This window comes from Lepisma saccharinum, chromosome 2 (assembly GCF_977018435.1).
Source record: "Lepisma saccharinum chromosome 2, izLepSacc3.1, whole genome shotgun sequence".
NCBI lineage: Eukaryota > Metazoa > Arthropoda > Insecta > Zygentoma > Lepismatidae > Lepisma > Lepisma saccharinum.
In genome coordinates this window covers 91974058-91997943 of record NC_139230.1, presented here as the reverse complement: position 1 = coordinate 91997943, position 23886 = coordinate 91974058, and the positions used below count along the sequence as shown (strand labels likewise).

The window sequence follows — 23886 nt, the reverse complement described above, 5'->3', positions numbered from 1 at the left end:
TATTCAATCACAGACAAAAGTGCATTAGAATTAAGTATAGGAAATAAGATTTTTTCGTAAGTTTCATAATTTGTGCTGAGATACTTTTAATTATGAAATGAAGTTACCTGCACCAGCATATATTGATTCATTAACCTCTAGAGGCCAGCTGGGACAACTACTTTCCTGGTGCTTGTAACCCCCTTGAGGACAGCTGGGATAACAGTTGCCCCAGTAACATATTATTCCTCCGAAACTAATCAAGATTTCTCAGTGTTGTGTTTTGTGCTGTTGTTGTTTATACATATGAAGGTACGACATACTTGAATATCAAAACAATACACTTGGTGCTAGTATTCTTTTAGGCAGTTTTTTTTTAAAAAAAGTTCATTTATTTGAGTGAAAAAAGATGTTCCTGAAAATTGATTGTTGCATCGGTCATATGGACACTTATCTCTTGAAATATGCAGGGAGTTTGCATTTTGTTTTAAGTCCACTTTATGCACAGAATGGCTAATCCGGAGTGGACCTAGAGTTTAAAGTGGGATCCGAACCACTATGTGCCTCTACTTGATATTGAACCTGGGGCCCTTTGATTACAAGGCAAAGATATTACTGCTATGCTCTCGAGGAAGCCCGAAGTATGCAGGGGATCACTATGAAAGACTCATCTTTGACTCATGTATCCCCATCCAAGTATTTATTTAAAAAAGCCCTAAGAAACAAATTTTTGAAGATAAATAAATAATTTTTAGATATCTTGGAATTTGAGTCTGTTCTGCCAGGCCCCTAATATGCACACACATGTTTTTATTACTGGCACTTTATTTTTTTCTCAAATATTGGAGGTGGGTCTTTCACGGTGATTCCCTATAAATCCCAACTGATTAACATCCATAGGACCAATGCAATAACCACATTTCCACAGAAAGTTTGATACGATGCTTTCTCATAGGTGCATCACTAATTTTTATTATTTTTTTGACCTAGCAGTGTTACATGTTTATTCTTAGCCACAGCCCATCGTGTTCTGTGAAGTGTACTAGTGTTAACGGCCATAAACACTTGTAGCCTGGTGTAAGGGATGGCTGCATACACGTCCCAAGAGCTGGCGGACATGCATCTGATTTATGGGGAGGCTGGAGGTAATAGCCGTGCTGCAAGGCGTCTGTATGGGGCACGTTTTCCAAATAGGGTGTTACCATCGCACACCTTATTTCAAAGTGTAGACACTCGACTTCGGGAAACAGGATCAGTGTTGCCACCTCGTCGAGAAGTTGGATGACCATGAAGTGTGCGAACACGACGGTTTGTGGAAGATGTGCTAACTGCAGTGATGGATCATCCAGGCACCAGTACACGCGCACTAGCCCACGAACGAAACACCTCCCATGTGAATGTGTGGCGAGTCCTGGCAGAAGAGGGGATACACCCATACAAATTGAAGAAAGTGCGAGACCTTTTACCTCGGGACTTTGGCCCACGTGAGGACTTTTGCCAATGGTTTGTTCATCAAATTGAAACTATCCCCAATTTTCAGAATACGGTACTATGGACTGATGAGGCTATCTTCACAAAAACTGGTGTGTTCAATAGTAAAAACAGTCATGTGTGGGAACATGAAAATCCACATGAACTGCTAGTGGCACATCATCAGCACAGATTTGCAGTGAATGTGTGGTGTGGGATACTGTATGACCATTTGATTGGACCATACATTCTCCCTGTTCGCCTATGTGGACCCACTTATCAAGCATTTCTCAGTGAGGTTTTGCCTGAACTACTAGAGGATGTGCCCTTGGCACTGAGACAAAGACTGTGGTTTCAACATGACGGTGCACCCCCACATTTCGATCGGAATGTGCGCCATTTCCTCAATACCGTATTCCACAACCAGTGCATTGGCAGGGGAGGGCCTGTGCTATGGCCACCTCGATCGCCTGATATTACGCCCCTGGATTTCTTCCTCTGGGGAGAAAAGAAAAATGCCTCGTTTACGAAACACCTGTCATGTCAGCCAAGGACCTCGTTGCCCGTATCAATGTAGCTGCAGCATCGATAGCAGAAACGTGGGGGGTTGTTGGGTCGCACTAGACAATCCTTGATTCGCCATTGTCGCCTCTGCTTGGAAGTACATGGTGGACACTTTGAAAACCGTCTGTGATGAGGTTCCCTTCACATCTCCATTGAGCATACTGTGTACCCTTCAGGGTATGCAACCTATGACAGTTCATTTTTTTCGTTTTTACGTCATGGTGCCCTTCGCTCAGGAAATTCTCTTTGTTTTTGGTGCCATTCAACACATGCCAATTTTCGTTGATACCAGCTCACGCAGAACGCACACCCACCCCATTCCCATCAACATCTTCCACCCGTTTTGCCATTATTCACTTCGGAAAATCATTTTCCCACATTATTGTCACTCATACAATCACCTCCCAAGCGTTGTAAACGAACTTACGAAACAGCCTGTATGCATATATATATGTCGGATAAACGAGACATATATAGACACACACATACAGATGAGTCTCGTTTATCCGACATACCACTCAAAAAAAAAAAATGTCCTCAATCGGCAACAAGAACTGGAAGTTGTGAGCGTAGTCTATTTTTTGTTTCTCCTGACTCTACCACGTGGTGCCCCTGCCTACACTATGACTCGTATGTCTGTCATTCACTACTAAGTGCAGTGATTACTGTATTAGGTTCGTAATGTGTAAAATTATAACACTAGTTTGACATTTAATTGGCTTTTTCTTAACACCTCCCTATTATCCGACATTTTCGCATATCCGACGTTCTGCCGGCCCATTTATGTCGGATAAGCGAGACTCTACTGTGTGTGTGTGTGTGTGTGTATATATATATATATATATATATATATATATATATATATATATATATATTTTTGCAAAATTCCAAATTTTTATTCTCCTTTTGTTAACTTTCATTATTAGAGATAAAATGTTAAATTTCATTGCCACTCAAAGAGCCCTGCCATTTTTTTTTTAAAAAAAGAAATTATCTCTGTGACAATTAGTTCTGTTATAAATGTTTTTGTGTAGCAGTGCACATTTGAAAGGTATGCATTTGAAAACATACCATTCCAAGAAACTAGCCAGCATCAGAAGCAGCCATCTGCTAATGTGCCCGGTAGAGGCACATAGTAGTTCAGATCCCACTTTAAACTGTAGGTCCAGTCCCAATTAGCCTTACTGTGCATAAAGTGGACTTAAAACACCAATTCAATCAATCAATCAATCAATCAATGATTACAGGCAGGGGTGCAAGTGGACCCCTCCTCCTTTCCTTTGACATCTAAAATGGAGCAACCAGTTCTGAATACATTCTTGAAAACCAACAAAAAACCATAGGGCAAGAAAAAAAGAAAAAAAGTGACCCCTTCCCAGCTCATTTTCCGTCACTGTTGTGCACGGCAATGTGATAATTGCATAATTCAGGTCCTTTTTCTTCTTCTTTTTAATGCTGTTGTCTGCATAGGAAATATTGCCCAAATTATTGTCTGTTACATGGTAAAACGTAAAGCAAGGATCATCACTTTCTCCTTCACACTGCTGATAAAAGTTCCATCTTCGACAGTTGCGTTATCTTTAAAATGCCAAGGATTTTCTCTTGGCCACCTGTTGCTCAAACTTCCAGCTAGTCTCATTGTTTTTATGCTGCAGCTGGCGCCAATGTTCCTTCTAGCATCTGCAAAGCTGTCGCTTGCCAATAACAGCAATGACTCATCCATTGTTTTGAATCTCGCACAGCTGCTTTGATTTGAAGATTACGAAATTCGATCTCCAGAAAGAAAAACAACAGTTAAAACAACTTCATGTTCTGAACCTTCTGATAAGCAAAAGTGTAACTTTTATTTTGCATCTAACACAAGAATAAACTCCTTGAACACTCAAAAGCAGTGTTGAAAGGAAATGCACACAATATAATCACCACTTTTCTCCAGAACCATTCATGTGGAGAAAGAAAAGAAGAGAAAGCTCAATGTAGGAATGGACGCTGAGACCGATTTAAGAAAAACGTTCTTCAAGGGGAAAACTTTTGGTGGAGCGGGTGTTTGACATGTTGAGAATACTCCTAAATCGAACATTAAATCATCGATTAATGTGAGAGTAAATAAAGATCTCCCATTTTGATATCTGTAAATGCGCAAATTTCATAAGGCTTGTGTTGAGTTCATTTTATGCTGATGAGCTAATCTGGACTAAATATACAGTTTAAAGTAAAATCCAATTCCAAACCCAAGTCAGTATCGAGTGCGATGCTGTTTTATATGCCTTAGGATACACATTTGGTGCAAACAGATCGCAAGTTGTGTGTTCCCTTTTTCAGGGCATGCAAGTCGAAGAAGAGTTTTGACTGCTCCCTGGAATAGAGGGGGTGGGGGAAGGGGAGATGAATGTCAAGTTGTCTGAAGCAAATAAAATGTGACTTTTGTGACTTTTTTTGCGATGTATTTTACACAGCCAAACCAGAACGAAATTCACAGCCCCACTTTTTTTTGTCTGGTGCCTAGAAAGATCATCTTGTGTCTCCCGAGAGATATTATCTTATCTTACCAGTTAATCCTATAATGGACGGTCCTCTAGGAGACCCCTATAAAATCCAATATTCATTCCGCCCAATTATCTCCCGACTTTTGCAGGTGCCAGTGTGACTGGTGTCAAGATTCTTCGAGTTTCGCTTGCGATAAACGAGAGATTGTTTTTCCTTTCTGTAGGACTCTGTGCAAATAGGGTTCTCATGAACTAGAATTGTAAGAATTTCATGGAAGAGCAACGACTGTGAACAATTAAAAGAGAAGAACATGATTTTAAATTTAAATCCTTTTTTGTGAAAATGTTTTCATGTTCTATTTTCCTTCTCACAACATGCATCCTGTGCATAAGAGGTTGTATAACTACACAGGATAAATGGTGTTACCATCTCCTAGGAATCTTCATGTCCATTTAAGCTCTGTTTAAAATCAAAATTGGTGCAAATTTCAATAATGACCCCTTTGAAATAACGACCCTTTTCCTGGGAACTGTGAAAGGTCGTTGTATCGAGAGTTGACTGGATAAGCCCAACCCTGTGGCCAAGTGGTTAGCACATCGCGCTGCGACGCCAAGGGTCCCGGGTTCGAATCCCGGTCGGGCTTGGTTGTTTGTGAATGTCCATTCATCAATTTCATCACTCATCCCCATCTTCGCAAATTAGCCAAGAGGCACAAAACATGAAGTAAAATAAACTAAATCAACAACAACAAGTTGACTGGATATAATATTTTTCTGTAAAGTTGTGATAAGTAATTTTTTCCTTGATTTGATTTTTCCTTGCAAAATTATTTTGAGTTTTCTTTGTGCAAGTTTTATGAGTGATATATTTTTTTAACAGTTGCAAGAAGTTATTCAGAGTGGCTTGGAAGGCAATGAAATTGTATCAATTTTGTCTTGGATTATGAACACATATTCAGGACCAGAATTGATGCAGCATCCTGAGTTAAATATAGACACAAGTAGTATAGGACCATTGCTGGATAATACTATAGTGGAGCAGCTTCAACAGCAATACTTGAAGGTATACTTTTTCTATTTTAAATGCACAAAATTTAACTACTTCCCACTGACATATGAAATTTTATATTTGTAAAAGAATCTCCATATATCTTTAATTTTCACTCATCACTGACATTAAAAACTGATACAGCCACAACATGTACTTTACCTACCATCTCTGAATGATTGAGGTCAATTTTTTAAATTTGGATGACAAAACCATGTACATGCTGTGGCTTTGTCTCAGTAATTAACATGTTAACAACATGTGGCATGAAATGCCACCTTTTCTTTTCATCAGTAATGTGTTAAATTTTTATAAATTTTCTGTAATGTGTAAAATTGAACAACGATTACTTTCTAAACATTGCTGAAATGAGTTTAATATATACAATATGGACTGTTCTAAATTTTCTTCTTATTTGAAAACTATCATTGGAAAGCTACAGTGTGATTCAAAAAGCAATATTGTAAATAGTATGTTTAAATTGTCACTTTTCTAACTTTATCTTTAAATGACAACTTTGTTTTAAATAAAGTTATACCCTTAGATATATAAATACAGGATTAGTATAAATGATGTTCCCAGTTTGAAACACACATTACTCATATTTAATTGCATCCAGGTGCACACAATTGTTACAGATGGAAGAAAAATTCAAGTTTTTGTTGGTGTACCTTGTAGCCACAACATTAGAAAAAAAGGTTTCAGTTGAAGATAGGAGAACTGGGTAACTTGACACACATCCAGTCTGTAGTTGAATCCTGCCAGACACGTTGCACATTGCAGTGTATCATAATCGATTGTTGCCATGATTGCTCTGTTATGCCCTCACATATCAAACATGCACCGCCTGTGGCAGAGTGGTCATCACAGCACACTACGACGTCAGGGGTTCCAGGTTCGAATCCCAGCCTGTGAGTGTGTCTCCATTAATTTCACCATATCATCACTCATCTTCATCTTTGTGATTAGCCAAAAGTGGCAGAAATGCAAAGTAAAATCAATCTATCAATTAACATTGAGCATGCAAGGAGCTGTTCTACTGTTTTCTCTTCAACTTGCATATGCACCCCTTCCATTTGGAGTATCACTTTCAAATTGCATGCCCATTGGATGGATATTCAGTAAACTTGGTATGGAAATGTTGTTGCAATTGAATAACAGGTTTGTGAATGTGGAGAAAACTTCAATGGAAGCCATTTCTCCAATGTCACCAACCTTCATTCCATTAATCATGAGATACATATGTTTCAAATCAAGAACATTATTTATGTTAACCCTATAATGTAAATCTAATTCCATAAGTGACCCATGCCTTGGAGGATCAACTCACAATCTTGCTGCCAAAGTTTCTTGGTTTATATTCTGACTTTTGCATGGGTATCTCATTGTTTCATCTTCCATGTAATAATCATTCATTTTTATTATCACTGATGTACAAAAGCACATGAGCATTACACAATGAAATACAAACGAGTGACTACTAGGAGCTTTTCCTTGCTGTGCATAAATTACTAAGAATTTGTACCTTCATATACTACATGTTTGCCAGAACAAAATATCATGTAATTCAAGAATATTGCAGTCATATTTCAATGACAAGTTTTCGTTTCTAGTTTTAATGTGGTAAAGATTACATGATATTGTTAAAGTAACTTACAAGTGGTGGTGATATTTTTCTGTAGAATATAGAGCAGAATTACATGGAATGGATGCAGAAGACTTTGGAGACTGAGAAGCTTGATTGGCGTAATGGCGTACCTCCTGAAGGTGATGACCAAGATGGATATTTCCACACTGCTGCTCCTGTCATAATATTTCAGATGATAGATCAGAACCTACAAGTTACAAGGACCATAAAGTAAGCTTTTAAACTTTATTTATTTCTAGATACAGGAAAACCTCATTAATATGATATTGGTTAATCTGAAGTACCCTTTAATCTGAAGATCTTCCCATTCTCCAGCCCATAAGATAGGATGTTTAATGTATTTCAGTATGGATAAATTGAAGTACGGAAAATTTTTAATACAAAGTTGTTTACAAGATCCTTCAGGTAAAACTGGTTTTGCTTAATTTGAAGTGGACACCTGCATAAGACTAAAAGAAGATAGAGTGTTGAGAGAACTTGTATGTTATTTTAAGTTGACGTTGACTTGTTGCTAACAACTTGGAGAAAGTAGCCTGAAGGGCCCTCCCCTCTAGACTTGCATTCTTTGTTAATGTGCACGACAGGTCATGCTCTTCCATTGTTCAATGCACCACCTTGGAAATATTCACCAGTGCCACGTGAGAAATGTGAGATAGGATCACAGGAATATTCCAAAATACAGACACGAGGCACCTGGAAATCTCGTCCATCTGTCTAGCTTAATTTCATCAGTTTCATGTGAGTGAGCAACTCTTGACCTTGTAGCTGACAACTTCTGGTAACCACTTTCATTAAAAACATGTTCTTTGATCCCTGTAACACTTCATAAGAAAGGAAAACTGTTACAAATAATCAAAGCCATATAGGTCAACTAAAGATCGTCAACCTGCTTAATCCGCTGTCATCCAGGTTACCTGCTTAATGCACTGTCATCCAGGTTCCGGCCAAAGACCATGTTATTTACCTGAATCTTATGTATGTCATAACTCCAGTTTTCCGCTTCATACATTTTCCAAAATGTGCTGATGTCAAAAAATTTAATGAAAAGGCATTCTGTTGGTCAAGTGACTTCTCCCTCTTCTTTTCTTGTCAGCAATCATGTGTGTGTGTGGGGGGGGGGGGGGATCAACGCTGAGTGTTTCGGCCCCGATTTTCTTGCTCACATGTGCACACTGGCTGATTATGGCCAAGGGTGGAAGTGGATCCCTCCTCCTTTCCTTTGACATCTTAAATGAAGCAACCAGTCCTGATGCATTCTTCAAAATGAACAAAAATCTTTGGACAAGTAAATAAAAGTGATTCCTACAACAGCTCATTCTCTGCCACTGGTGTGCACAACAATGCAATAATTGCATAATTCAGGCCCCCTTTTTTTATTTGAATGCAGCTGTCTGCAAAGGAATTTTTGCCCGAATGTCTGTTGCATTGACAATACTACTACTTCTTTTCCATCCCCTTCTGCCATTAAGCATCGGGTTCCATCATCCACTTCCTGTACACTTTTCGGTCCAAGGCTAGTTTTCGGACTTCCGGCATTGTTTTCCCTTTCGTCTTTCCTATCTTTTCCACATACTCTTCCCATTGAACTCTTGGTCATCCTCTTCCCCTCTTGCCTTCTGGTCTGGCCTCCAGCACCTGTCTAGGCTTGCGATCCTCCTCCATTCTTATAATATGTCCAAACCATTGCAGTGCCTATCTCTCTATTGTTTCCAATAGTGGTTTTTGCTGTAACTGGTCTCTAATGGTGGTACTTCTAATCCTATCTCTTCTAGTCTTTCCTACTATGTTTCGTAGGTATCTCATCTCTGCTGCTTGAAATCTTCTATTCTGTTTTGGTAATAATGTTAAGCTCTCTGTTCCATACAGCAATGTGGGAATGTAGATTGTCTTGTAAATCATCATCTTCGTTTGTTCACTTATTTCCTGTTTACCAATTAAAATGTTGTTGAGTTGATAGTACACTTGGTGTGGCTTTTGTACCCTATTATTCACTTCTTCATCCATTCTTCCATCTGACGTTATGATTGTTCCTAGGTATGTGTATCTGTTTACTTGTTCCAGCTGCTTCTCTTTCCACTGTATATTTAGGGGTGCAGTTTCTCTTTCTTTTGTCACCACCATCACTTTGCTCTTATCTATGTTCATTCCTTTGTCTTCTATTGTACTTGCCCATTCAATTACCGCCTTCTGTAACTCCTCTCTATTCCTAGCCACCAGGGCAATGTCGTCAGCATATACAAATGATTGTACTTGTACTGGTCTCATCTTTCGGTTTCCTACTGTGTATCTCCCAGTTCTTAGTTAACATTGTTTGATAATCTGGTTCATTAGGATAATAAACAGAAGGGGGCTCAGGCTGTCTCCCTGTTTTACTCCTATTTCTATCTTAAATTCATCTGAGCATTTCCCTGCTAATCTGACTGTTCCTTTCACTCTTTTGTATACACTTTGTATTCTCTGTACCAGTGCAGGAGATGTTCCAATTTTCACCAGTGCATCCCATAGTTGTTTTCTTGGTACCGTATCGAAAGCTGCTCTCAGATCCAGGAAGGCCACACAGATTTATCTTTCCTTATTTAATGCCTTCTCAATGACTTGCCACAGTGTAAATATATGATCCTGTGTCTGACGATTCTTTCTAAATGCAGCTTGCTCTTTTTCTAGTCTGTTTTTCACTTCGTTTCGTAATTTCATTTCCAAAATTCTTGTGTAGATATATCTTTTTTTTTGTTTTTTTTTTTGGGTTATATCAGTGCAATTTATATTCTGCCATCGAACAACGTCAATAACACAAAAGGAGACCAGTAGTGAATTTTTACATTTAACTATCTAAGTATTTTTACACCACAAAATACAGTATTAATATTTATTAAAGGCCCAGGCACCTGACTTCTGCAGTTTACAAACAATTCCGGAATACACAGATTAGTCAGCTTTCGGTGTGAATTTGTTGAGATATTAAACCAAACTTAGTGGTTACTTCACTGAGTACTTACGTCTTTGATGTAACTACTTAGGTATTCAATTCACTTGGCGATAAACACGCTGAAAAACAATAACTGAGAACACTTAGGGGGAGTTGGGGGGAAAGCACAAATCTTGCTGATAACGAGTTGGACGTTTTCAATCTTCTAATCCTCCTGTCGTTGGTTCATAATAAAAATGTAGTCTCTCTTCTTTAGTAACCTTTTCTCAGGTTCTGGTAGAGATACTGCACAGGCCGATAGTTCACTCACAGTTTATTCTATAGACACTATCTCTCTTTCCGGCAGAGATCATGACCGTTAGTTCACTTACAGTTTGTTCTTTAGACGCTATCTCTCTTTCCAGCTGAGATCATGGCCATTAGTTCAGTTACAGTTTTTTCCTTAGACACTTTCTCTCTTTTCGGCAGAGTTCATGGCCGTTAGTTCACTCACAGTTTATCACGACCTGTGAAACCAATAACCAGCGTAACACGGATCCTAACCATATCAATGCTTGACCCAGACTGTCTTCTCCGCAACGCACATCAACCGTTCCCCAGAAAAAACGTTAACTTCTCTTGCCGCCCCTTTTTCCAAACAAGGGCAGGTCAACTTTTCTAAGGGGTGCATCAAGATCGGTTACATAGATCTTCATAGCTACTGAGGACAGGCGTATGGCTCTGTAATTCTCGCACTTGATTGTACTACCCTTCTTGTAAATTGGTATTATTATATTTTTCTCCCAGTCTATTGGTATGTTGTTGTTCTCCCCACAATTGCATTGACAATACAACATGGTAAAATGTAAAGCTAGGATCATTTTCTTCTTTCTTTACACTGCTGATAAAAGTTCTGTCTTCGACAATTGGTTATCTTTTTAATAAAAATGCAGAATCCCAAGCCTGTTTTGATTTGAAAATAATGAAATTCGATCTCGAGGATAAAAAAAAAAAACAGGAGTTGAATGACTTTCTGTTCTGCGCCTTCTGATAAGCAAAACTAACTTTAAATTTACACCTGACACGAGAATAAACATCTTGAACACTCAGAGGAGTGCTGGAAACAAATGCACACAAAGTTCAATATAATCACCATTTTTCTAAGAACCATTCACATGCTACAAATAAATAAATCGCACAATGCTCAATGTAGGAATGGATGCTGAAACCGATTATTTAAAAAATAAATTCAGGTACTCATGCTTTTCCGTGAAGCTGTTTTAGGTAATTTTCTCTTAATTTCGGTAGCCACTGCCACCATCCTCATTGGAATTCATTGTCATTGCTTGGCACATTTCTGCTGTTTCTTCCTAAATCGCTGCTAGGATGTGCTGTTGTGTATGTGTTGTCTGCTGTTCACCAGTGTTAATTACTGCAGTAAGGGAAGCCAGGTGTGGTGTGCCTGACCACTATCTATGTAGAGTTCATGGTTGTAGTGCATGATGGCATGTGTTTCTTTGATTTTTGTGTCTATGAGAGTGTGTGCTTGGTATTTGACATGTACTTTTTTGATTTTATGGTTGTGGAATTTGATATGCTTTGCAAGTCCGGTGGTGGGTTGGGCCGTTTTTGCATTTGATAGGTGCTGCTAAATTCTCTCAATGATGGGCCTGAAGGATCTGCTCATGTAATGAGCCTTGCACTTGCATTCAGCATCATAGACACCTGGTTTGTTGAGGGGGGAGAGGAAGTATCGTTTATGTTTGTTAGTTGCCTTCGAATTATTCAACTAAAAGGTTCAAAAATTTGAATTACATGTGAATTTTTAACATTGGTTTCAACAGGAATTTCAAGGGGAATAAACTTCTCTTCGAATGACCAAATAATTAGAATTATCCAAATTCGAATTAAACAGAGTCCACAAAATGTAAATATTTGAATTCCGAACCTCTTTTTAAGTATGTCATAGGGATGAGACTGATTAATGACTTACTGATTAGTTATTGTGATAATACCCTGTAAATAGGTTCACAGTTCTCTCATTGTATGGACGATGCCAGGGGTCCCGGGTTCGAATCCTGGCCTAGGCATGGATGTTTGTGAGTGTCCATTCATCAATTTCGTCATATCATCACTTATCCCCATCTTCGCAAATTAGCCAAAAGTGGCACAAAAAGTGAAGTAGAATAAAGCAAATCAATGATATGATGTCTCTTATGGTATAAAAAAGTAAGTATGGGACAATTTAATAATTACCGCAGTGGCGGAGGTGATTGGGTTCCAAAACTAGGGTGGCAAGGTGCAAAAAGTGGCAGGGGAACAAGAACAGTTTACTTTCCCTTGGTACATAAGGTTTAGCATAGTGCAGGGGTAAAATTGGCAAAAAAAAGTGGGGGCAACTGAACCCCCCCCCCCTAATTGCCGCCACTGCCCTATGGATATCTTCAGTAAAGTTGCCATATATTCTGTAATTTAGTGCAAAATTCTGTCATTGCATTACTCTTTTGTGATGAATATAAATTTATTTTCATTAATTCATGTGCCCTGGTTTTGTAAAGGTCTAAGTATGCAAGTTCATATTGTAAGGCGAAACTTACTGCAGTCACCTGGTTACATTAATTTTTATATTGGAATTTATTAGAATATTAGTAGCTGTAAATTCTATGTCAGTACTTTATTGGTCCCTGTAAAAGGAACGTTCATACAAAACTCATTCATAATAAAAATTGAAACAAACTGAATGTGTACTCCAGCACATTGCTGATGTCTGTGACTGATATTTTGCTTGGATACTTAGGGTAGGACTGGAAAGAATGGAATGGTGCACTTGCAAAGTATGACACCATTATGCGTGGTGAGTTTTTCTTGGTACTTCAAGATAAGAATTCTTTCTGCAAGACAAATTGCAGTTGTAAGCCTTGTGCACGTCCTCCCCAAAAGTTATCATTTATATATGTAGAATCATTTACAAGTTTTTAATTTCAAAATTGCCATAAATATTACTGTACTTAACATACCACGTGTTGAATATTTTAAAAATATGCAAAATGTGAAGAATTTAATGAGCATTTATTATTTCAGTCAAGATTTAACATACAAGGCTTTGCTATTGAGCATGGATGCAGTAACGCAGTATGGCAAAATGTATAAAGAGGCAATCATTGAATTTAAGATCAGACATTTTGAGGATCGCAGTCGGGTATGTGTATTAATTCATTAGTCACTAGAGTGTCAAGTGAACAGAAATTCTTTTGAGTTCTGGAAATTAGGTAGTATTTAATATAAATTTTGCATGATGTACATTTTCACATATTGAAAAAATGACCCACACAGAAACAAAAGTTGAAACTAAACTTTATAAACATTCAAAGATGCCTTTATTTTTTGTTGGTTCTTACTTGTTTACACTATCATATGATATTATATACAGGGATACAATTGGTGCTGACCAGGTTCGAATCCTGGCCTGGGCATGGAGTGTCCAGTTTGTGAGTGTCCATTCATCAATTTCATCATATCATCACTCATCCCCATCTTCACAAATTAGCAAAAAGTGGTACAAAAGCAGAAGTAAATTAAAGCAAATGCAATCAAAAATCAAACAATTGGTTCTGAGAGAGATGTTTTGAGATCATTGTTTGATACTTCGGAATCTAACAAAATGTTGCAGCAAGTTGTAATGTTATATGTAACAGCTTGTGTAATCTATGTGAAATATTTAATCAGCATTACGAGAGACATTCATAAAGTATTTTTTTTTTTTGTTTTTTACTTGCATGCTTGTTTCAAGAATTTGTACTGTGCAGTAGCCTTTGGTCCTTAAGCTACACATTCTGTGTGTATTAATTCTTCAGAACACTGCTAGATGGCAAGAAAGATACAATTGTGCAGCCCTGGAGCCTGCTGAAGTTCGAGGTGTGATTTGCTTTAAGTTTTTGTAAGGAAAAATTGCAAAATTTTCCTCTGAGGATTAGTAACCATTACCATTGTAACCAAGAGACAAAGACACAAAGCAAGCAGTGGAGGCACTCCAGGTCACCAACTCCCAAAAAGCCAAGATCGTGACGACACGAGGGAAGTTGATGCTGAATATCTTTTGGGACTGCCGTGGTGTGATCCGGCGAGATTATACCCACAATGAGCAAACCAGGACCCCTTAACCCTTAAGAACAGGCCATGACACGGGTGTCACCACAACCAGTGTTTCCCTTAAGGACGGCTTGTGATACTGGTGTCACAAGCAGCTTTTTCTCGCAGTATGTTACTTTTATAACACACCGTAACTTGGATAATAATCGGAGATACATGTTTTGAGTTCTGCACGAGTCTACAGGTACGTAATTAACACTTAGTAAAGTTTAATTTCATGGTTACTATGAGGGGGTGGGGGGCGATGTCCAAAAAATTGTGATTTTTTTTTTGCGATTTAATTTAATTGGTTTTGAAAACATCGCTGGTGTGTCAAAACACACTTTTGGCAATAGAAGTACTACCTTCCGACATTTCTGGTGCCAAAAGCATGGGTGAGGGTGGCAGAAGGGGGAAGGGGAAGGCAAGCAGGGAAAGAAAGTAAAAAGCCTCCATCCGCCAACAAAAGGTTGGAAAACAGCCAAGATCGTGACAACACGAGGGAAGTTTTTTTTCTCCAAAAATATTTATTTATTTATTGAAATTTCCAGTACAGTGGAAGCCATTTTAAACCAGAAAAAAACAACAGTAAAACAGTAAACTAAGATAGTAGACCTAGTGTCCCGGTACTGAATCTTCTTTTGAGGCTCGGTGAGGCTCGGTGAGGCTCGATTGCCTTAATGGATTTTTCTTGTAAGGCGCAGTGTTGCCAACTCCTTACCCGAAAAAATCACCAAGGTTGTGGCGCTCGTCGTAGCCTTTTATGATATATATTTTGAGGGGTAGAGTTGGCAATACTGTGGGGGCACTGTAGCTTTTTATGAGGGGGGGGGGGTTATTGCTTTCTGTTTACATCTGGCAACACTACCGTAGATTGACAGTGTTGTTAACCTACTGGGTTTTTCACTGTAAATTTTCATCAAAGGACCTGAGGGGTCCATGTACTTTTTATGTCTGGCAACACTGTTGGGGGCCTAGTGTTGGCGATACTGTGGGGGTTTACTGTAGCCTTTTATGAGGGGGGTCTATTGTCCTCTTTTTATATTTGGCAACTCTATTGGATGTTTTGTTTGAGGCTTGGGTTTTGCCAACCCATCCGAAGAAAATTCCACTATATGATCTTTCACTGGCTAAGCTAACCTACAAATAGGAATTGGCAACACCGACGAGTCTTGAATTATTATTTGAGGCTCGTCGGTGTTGCCTACCCACTCTACAAAAATTCTACTATATGATATTTTGAAACTTTTGAATGCAACTTATCGTAATTTTCCAACTGTGGGACCAAATGTTTATATATCGTGACTTTTGTAAACCTCTTTCGGGAACAATGTGTCGCACACACACACGTGCGCGCGCGTGCCTGTATTGTGACGCAAGCAAACAAAAAAAAAAACTTTGCGTGTCATTACAAAAAAAACTTTGACCGTATTCTTAAATAACTAACAAAGACAATGAATCTTTTTGGCTTCCGCAAACAGATCAACATGGAGACTGCACCACCAAATTCCAATAACCTCTTACCTTCCGTATTATCTAAACTCAATGGTTTACTGATTGTTCATCTCAACAGCATTTGGACGAAACTGAATGACGATGTGGGCAAGATGTTTTATGTTTTTAATAACAATTTACATTTCTACGAAATTCCGATCGACGGGAAACTTCAAATCACCGTGAATCCGGAAAACGCAGGCGAAATCAAAATTTCTACCGGCAAGAACATTTTTCGAATCAAGCACGACAAGATGCTTTCTAACATTACGTACGATGTGTCTGCAGGAGATTATCTTTACATGGAACTCCTCGGAGATTACGACAAACTTATTCCTCTCTTTGTAGAATTACGAATCGTCTATCCTATTATAAATAACCGTTAACCAAAAATGCCTAACGACATTTTCGGCAACACCAAGCGTGTAGACCACGCAGAAGAGATTCTCATGTTGGACATTCGAGTTAAGAAGTTGAGGACCGATTTGATCGCTTTGCAGGAGACCTTAAACAAAAGTTTAGAGTCGGAAATCGCTACGCTCCAAACGCAATGTCTCGACCCCATTCTGAAAATCGATTCCGAACTGAAAACGCTCATAAAAAATTATGTCGACGTACCTTCTTACGACAGCGTTCAAAATATACAGTTGAGCGTGGATTCGCTTCAAAATGATTTGGCCAAATTACAGCAATTTCAATCGAAAAATGAAGATTTGGAAAAACTGAAACTCGAAATCGAAGAACGAACTTCCGCAATAGAAAAGAATTTCTCTGAACTTCAAACCGTGGTGAACGATATAGACGCAGAACGCTTGCACGTCGTCGTTTCCAAATTACAAGAAGAATTCACCAGCACGTTGGAAGAAATTAAATCCAAGTTGCAGACTTTGGAAGATACCATGACGAACCTACCATCGTCGGACGAACTGCAGGTCATCGGTAAAAGCGTCGCGAACATAAAAATTCAATTGGAGGCCTATCGAGATTTCGAACACATTCAAACCACCATCGCTACGCTTCAGGCGTCCTTGGAATTGATCAACGAAGAAATTAAAAATATTCACGCCGAAGCGAGAGCGTTGACGAGCATTCAAGACACGTTGAGCACGGTTCAGCATAAAATCGAATATTTAGAAAATTTGAACGTCGAAACGAATCTCGCTCATTTTCATCACGTACTCGACAACATACAGGGTGACTTGGAATCGTTACGGACGAGCGTGCCTTCGAGCGAAGATTTAGAAAAATTGAAAACGGCGGTGACGGCACTATCCGAATCGAGCGACATCAAAAATTCATTGAGCGATCTCGAGAGTAGGGTGGCCAATCTCCCCACCTCCAAAGAATTGCACGCTTTGAAAAGAAACATATCTCGAATGCTGAAACGACTGGAAACGGAAACGGCGAACGTGGAACAGATTCGAGACGAAATTAGTTCGCTGGTATCGACGCTACCCACTTCGCAGAGCGTCGCCGATCTTCACACGCAGTTTACAGAGATGCGAAGCATCGTGAACGATCTTACCGAGAAGAGCTCGAAATTGAATCAAGTCGAGAACCTTCAGAACATCGTCGTCAACATCAGAGATCAAGTTGGAGTGCTGGAATCCACGCAGGAATCGACGCTGGCCTCTTTCGGTGCCAAGTTGCAAGAACTCAACGAAAACTACAAGCAGTTGAACGTGGAAGTGAAAATCAAACCGTCGTTTTCTACCGTAACGGATACCATAGTCGAGCATTTGCTGCCCATCGAAAATAAACTCGGACAAGTTCACAGTAATCTGCTCGGCGTCGACACTAAATTCGCTAAACTGCATTTTCTGCAAGCCATCGAAATCAACAGCATACCCAATCAACAGAGAATCTCCACGTTCGTCGAAGGTAACAAACTGTACATGTTGCATCCTTATCATCCGTACTACAAGTTTCTCCTCGATGGCACGATTCAGATAAACGAATTTTCGTACTGGTCTCACGGTAGAAAAGCTAGCGTTCCCACCATGACCTTGATATCGAATCGTGGTGTCCAGAAAGCAGGAAACATTCCTCTGGCACGTTGGAACGAAACGCGCAACATATATGAAATACACGAAGACGAAGATCTCACCGTTTTCGACGTGAGTGCCGGCGATAAGCTGATCATTCAAAACACGAGTGAAGTACCACCCTCTTTGAATCCCATCACGCTGGTGCTTCTCTTAAAACGTAATCTCTAAACAAAAAAAATGTCTAGGCAGGCCATCGTCGAAGAATTGCATAAACCTGCACGCCGCAACTACGAACGTTTGGCTGTGGTAACCAAGGGCATCGACGACCTCTGGCAAAGTGACCTCGTGGAGATGAGTAGCGGCAATTTGAAAAACGTGCATAAATTGAACAAGGGCAACAAGTACCTCCTCACCGTCATAGACACGTTTTCGAAATTCGCATGGGCTCTACCTTTGAAGGCGAAAACAGGAACGTGCGTCACGGAAGCATTCAAATTAATTTTTCGCGAAAGCGGTGGCAGACGACCACGGTTTCTGCAAACGGACAACGGTAAAGAATTTTACAACGCCGTATTCCAAAAATTTATTCAAAAACATGGCATTCGACATTATTCGAGCTTCAGTCACATCAAAGCCAGCATCGTGGAAAGATTCAATCGAACCTTGAAAACACACATGTGGAAACGATTCACGCTTCGGGGAAATTACAAATGGGTCGACATCCTGCCGGAACTCGTCGACACCTATAATGATACAGTACACAGAACAATAGGCATGAAGCCAGCTGACGTTACCAAATCTGACGAGCAGCGTTTAATTTCTACCGTTTACTGTCCAAAGTACACTCCCACGACAAAAAAAGCTAAATACAAAATTGGAGACCAGGTGAGGATCAGCAAATTCAAACGCACCTTCGAGAAGGGATTCACAAAAAATTGGAGCACGGAACTTTTTACGGTGGTTCGAGTTCTACCTGGAAACCAACACACGTATATAATAAAAGATAGTAGCGGCGAGATTTTGAAAGGAAGATTTTACGAAAAGGAACTCTCTAAAACAAAACACCCCGACACGTACCTCATCGAGAAAGTATTGCGTAGGAAAGGTGACAAACTGTTTGTCAAATGGCTGGGACTTCCGGAAAAGAGTTGGATCGACGCGGACGAAGTGATCTTGTGAGTACGTGGAACGTGGTGAAGCGTCTACCGGATCCGGAAAGTCAAACGAAGAAAAAGAACGGCGAGTTGCTTCCCGACAGCATCCGCTGTCTGATCGTAGGTCCTTCGGGGTGTGGGAAAACGACACTGCTCGTGGACAATTTTCTCCTCGCACCGAATTGGTTAAATTGGAAGAACAGGCACCTGTACGTGTTCTCGAAAAGTTTGGAGCAATCCAAATACCAGCAACTGATGAAACTGTACGATGGTCTGGACATTGCAACATTCGCCTCGGAAATAAAACCACTCGACGATTGTCGTGAAAATTCAGTCGTTGTGTTCGACGACGCCATCCTGGAAAATCAAAATGAAATTCGCAACTTTTTCACGCAAGGTCGTCACAAAGGAATGGATTGTTTTTACCTAGCTCAAACGTTTTCCAAAATTCCAAAACAGTTAGTGCGCGACAACGCCAATTTCATATGTTTGTTTCGTCAAGATCACACCAACCTCAAGCACGCGCACGATGACTACGTAGGCGGAGACATGAACTACAATCAATTTTCGGAAGGCTGCTCTACTTGCTGGAACGGTGACGATTTCGGATTTGTGACGATCGACATGACGAGGAAACCCAATGACGGAAAATACAGAAACAAAATCAACGACTTTCTAAACGTTGCAACGTTGTGAGAAACGACGTATATAAATAACGTCATGACGAAACGAAAAATCGAGGACGAAAATCTCAAGCTTCGCGATTACCTCGCGAAACGCTTCAAAGGTTGGAAATCCGACAATCGCGGATTCTACGAAGAGAAGAAACGTCAGGATCAACCCGTGATCGATGCCATCAGCAGTCTAGGTAAAGAAATTAAAAGTGTCACGGAACAAAATAAAAATTTGATTAATGAACTCGTACCGCTCGCAGCTAAAAGTTATGCCGTACCCACACCCATTTCGAGCATTCCTTCGACGCCGTTCGAACTGAAGGATGCACCGGCACGACGTCGAGCCATAGGCAGCACGTCTTCGGATAAAATCGAGTTGGGGCCTTTGGCACGAGACTACCTGAGCACGGGGAAATTCGACAAGGATGAAGTGTTCGGATTGTATCCCAGCATGGAAACCAGCGAAGGCGGCGGTGTGGTGTGGAAGATTGGGAAATCGAAGGTGACCTTCGAAGGCAACGACATTAAAGTCAATTTAGGCGACAAGGATAGTTGGAACAGGTATCCGGGTACGGTGGGACTGTGGGAACTCGTCGCCAAAAAGCAGCCGAAAGATTACACCGACGAAGATTACCAAAGTTACAAGGAAATTCTGATCATGACGGATGCCTTGTACCAGAACAACGACGCCTCGCAGAATAGGGTGAAATCGAGCAGCGGCGAGAAGTACAGGAATCTCATCAAACCGATTTGGAACCAGGTCAAAACAGGCAGCGGCGTCAAACGCTACAACACGTTACCCAAAGAATTCGTTTGGGTGGACGACGTTAGGAAACTCGTGGACCGATTGTTGGTGATAGCCGGCGAAGAGAATGCAGGCAACCGTAATTTCTACAACGAGAAGGTTGGCATCGTGGACATGATCAGCACGAAACTTTCCAACTTCATCGTGAACGACGACAAGGGCATAGGTTACCTGATCAAAATCATCAACACGCTGCCTCCGAAATTTTGGAACGTGACCGAAGGAAAGGGACTCGTGAACGACATCATCAACAAGTTACCTTTCGAGATGCATCTACCGGGCTACCAGTACTGCGGACCGGGTACCAAACTCGAGAAAAGATTGGAGAGAGGAGACAAGGGTGTGAATCCGTTGGACGCGGCATGCAAAGATCACGACATAGCCTACAACACCACGCAGACGGATCTGGACGCACGTCACGAAGCAGACAAAAAATTGGAACATGCAGCTTTCGAAAGGTTCGTGAGCAGAGACGCATCGCTGGGTGAACGGGTCGCCGCACTGGGTACCACCATCGCCATGAACACGAAACAAAAATTGGGGTGGGGTATATAAATAACATATCGTAAAAAAAAACTTGATATATAAATAACACACATCGTAAAAAAAATAATCTTCGGTATATATAAATAACACACATCGTGAAAAAAAAAGCAATTAAATTTCTCTCTAACACTCTGACAACTGAAAAAATGAGTGATCTCCAAGCATTAAAACAAATGCTAAATTTGTCAGTCGAGTATGTAAAAATTCAGGAATTGGAAGTCGACAAACCTTACACGATAACTTCCGGTTCAATCGTTTCTACCCAGTATGGTCCCAAGGTACGCCTGTTGCTCAACGCACAATACAGTCTATTTTTACCAGATCGATACGCTAACATGTTATCCGACGAGAAGCTATCTATTTTAATCGAGAACAAAACTCGAATCGTGTACAAGGGGACAAAGGAACTTCTTGGTAAGAAAACGAAGCACGTAATAGAATTTGTGTAACGACTGCGAGGCCGTGAAAAAAAATCTCAGAATATTTATATATAAATAACATACCGTAAAAAAACTACACAAGAAAAAATCTCAGAATATATATATAAATAACATACCGTGAAAATAACACATAGAGCATCAACATGAAGCCCAAGGGTGTCGTGTACCAGATACCATACTCCAATCTTAAAAATCTAGGTACCCTCGATGGGTTACTCACCAAGAAACAACGCGAGAAGAAACGTTCTTGCTTGTCGAAAGGACACGGAATGAAATTACTTCTCAGCACACCTCAATTGAAAAGATTGCAGCGTTCGCGGAAACAGCAAAAGATCGGAGGTTTCATATTCAGCATCCCGGCCATCCTGGCAGCATTGGGGGCCGTGGGAAGTTTGGCCGGTGGAAGTGCCGCCATCGCGAAAACCGTCATCGACTCGAAGAAGAACAAGGCCGAGTTGGAAGAACAGAAACGTCACAACCTGGCCATGGAGAAGAAAGGGAAGGGCGTGATGAGAAAGTTTAAAAAAAAGAAACAGAAGCACTCACCAACCGAGACATTGAATCTCTGATCGAACCGTTACAAATCAAACACTTCAGAGGAGTTTTCATGTCCGACTCGTTACCTTCAAGCGTTAAAAGAAGAGAATGCGGAGTAGTCAACTTGGACAATCAAAAAAATCCAGGCACGCATTGGATATGTTACCACAAAAATGATGATAAAGCATTCGTTTTCGATTCTTTCGGAGGTGTTCCACCTACAAATTTAATTCATTATCTGAAAACGAACAAAACCTCTATATACTACAACGACGAACGCATTCAAAATTTCGGAGACGTGAACTGCGGTCATCTCTGCCTCTCCGTGCTCGCGTTTCTCTCTAAAATAAATAACCCTACGATCGAGGATTTCCAGAAAGCATTGTGGAACCTCAAACAGCATCACTAGGATGGGCGTGTTCCATCTCACGAGCGAATCTTCAATCTTGAAACTCACGCTGCACGACGACATCGTCTATCCTAAATCCGTGGCTCTGCGTGCATTCTACAGCATGTACCTCATACCTAATGTTACGCAGCACAACAACAAAATTAGCGTCGGAAGCGAACACATCGTCGTCACGCCAGGACAATACAATCTTTCCACTTTGCAAGCTCAATTACCCAAAGGCACATACCTTTCTCAAAATTCGGTCACGCACAGAGTGGAAATCCTATCCGCGACGGAGACCGTGGACCTGGGCACCATGGGAGAACTTTTAGGTTTCGAGAACGACACCAAACTCGAAGCTGGCATCAAGCACGTAGCAACCAACATTCCTAAATTCTTGGCCATAGAGACTCTGAACGTGCACTGTAACGTGGCCGAAGGTATGATCACGAAATCTTCGGACGGATTGTTAGGAAGTCACAAGCAGACGGGAATCATAGCCACTTTCAAACCAAGTTCCGAGTTCATGGAACCGATCATCTACACGCCCTCTTCGCCGATCTATTTTCCAGTATGTCGCAACCGCATAGACGACATAGAGTTGGTGGTGACGAACGAGAAAGGAGACGTGGTGGATTTCGCAGGTGCCACTACGACGGCCATCGTGGAGATCAACGTATAATAAATAACCATACATGTAAAATGGAGCAAATCGAAAGTTACGAATTGCAATCTTTCCCTCCCAACCGTCGCACGTTCGCCAATCTGAACGAAGCGAACAGGGAGATCGAATACGACGTGGACGTAGGCGACGGGTTCATTCATCCTCACAGAGCGGACCTCTACCTTCAATTCGACGTGGTGAAGAAGGAAAGCGGAGACGCGTTTCCCGCAGCAGCAAACTTGATACTCGTGGACAACTTCGTGCCTCACCTGTTCTCGCAGGTGGAGGTGAGGAAACACAACACCGTCATCGACAGAATAGATTATCCAGGCATCACGTCGACGGCAGTGGGAACGTTGAAATTATCCAAAACGGACGCAGCGTACTACCAGGCCGGGGGATTCGAAGCCGGGGCCAAAATATCGACGAAAAGTCACACGGTGCTCTTTCCCATGCGTCTGCTGCCTGGTTTCTTCTCGGACTACAAGGAAATCATGTGGAAGGGAGGACTGAGGGTTACGTTTCGAAGAGCGGCCAACGACAACGACGCACTGATGCGATACGCTACTTTGGGTCCGGATGGCACCACGCCGATAGCCAACACTTTACCCGAAGCAGCCAAGTGCGTCATCCAGAGCATGGAATTGAGAATGCCGGTGGTGGAATACGAAACAAACTACGCCCTCAAGTACAAAGCGGAGATCTTGAAAAGTCCACAGGTACCGATTCACTTTCACAGTTACCAGTGCGTACAGAAGGTGGCATCGGGAAGTCACATGGAATTCGACGTGACGACACAGTTCAACAACATACAGTTCGACATGCCAGATTTCGTCGTAGTGCTCTTTCAGACCGGACGCGATAACGATCAGGAAAAAGATTCCAGCAAGTTCGACGACTGCAAAATCAAGAACGTTTATCTGAAGAACGGTAGGAACGAAGTGTTCCCGCGCGAGAATTACAAC

The 23886-nt window shown here is 40.8% G+C and overlaps 1 protein-coding gene across 2 annotated transcripts in view; it reads left to right on the top strand.

Annotated features, from left to right (window-relative positions):
* The window catches only part of LOC145984092 (exocyst complex component 3-like), a 164549-nt gene that overhangs the window by 120760 nt on the left and 19903 nt on the right, over positions 1-23886 (top strand). For both annotated transcript variants that reach the window (XM_083117498.1, XM_083117497.1), the window contains exons 8-10: positions 5380-5562; positions 7230-7405; positions 13182-13299. In XM_083117498.1, the coding sequence (XP_082973624.1) occupies positions 5380-5562; positions 7230-7405; positions 13182-13299 (477 nt within the window). The remainder of the gene's footprint in view (positions 1-5379; positions 5563-7229; positions 7406-13181; positions 13300-23886) is intronic.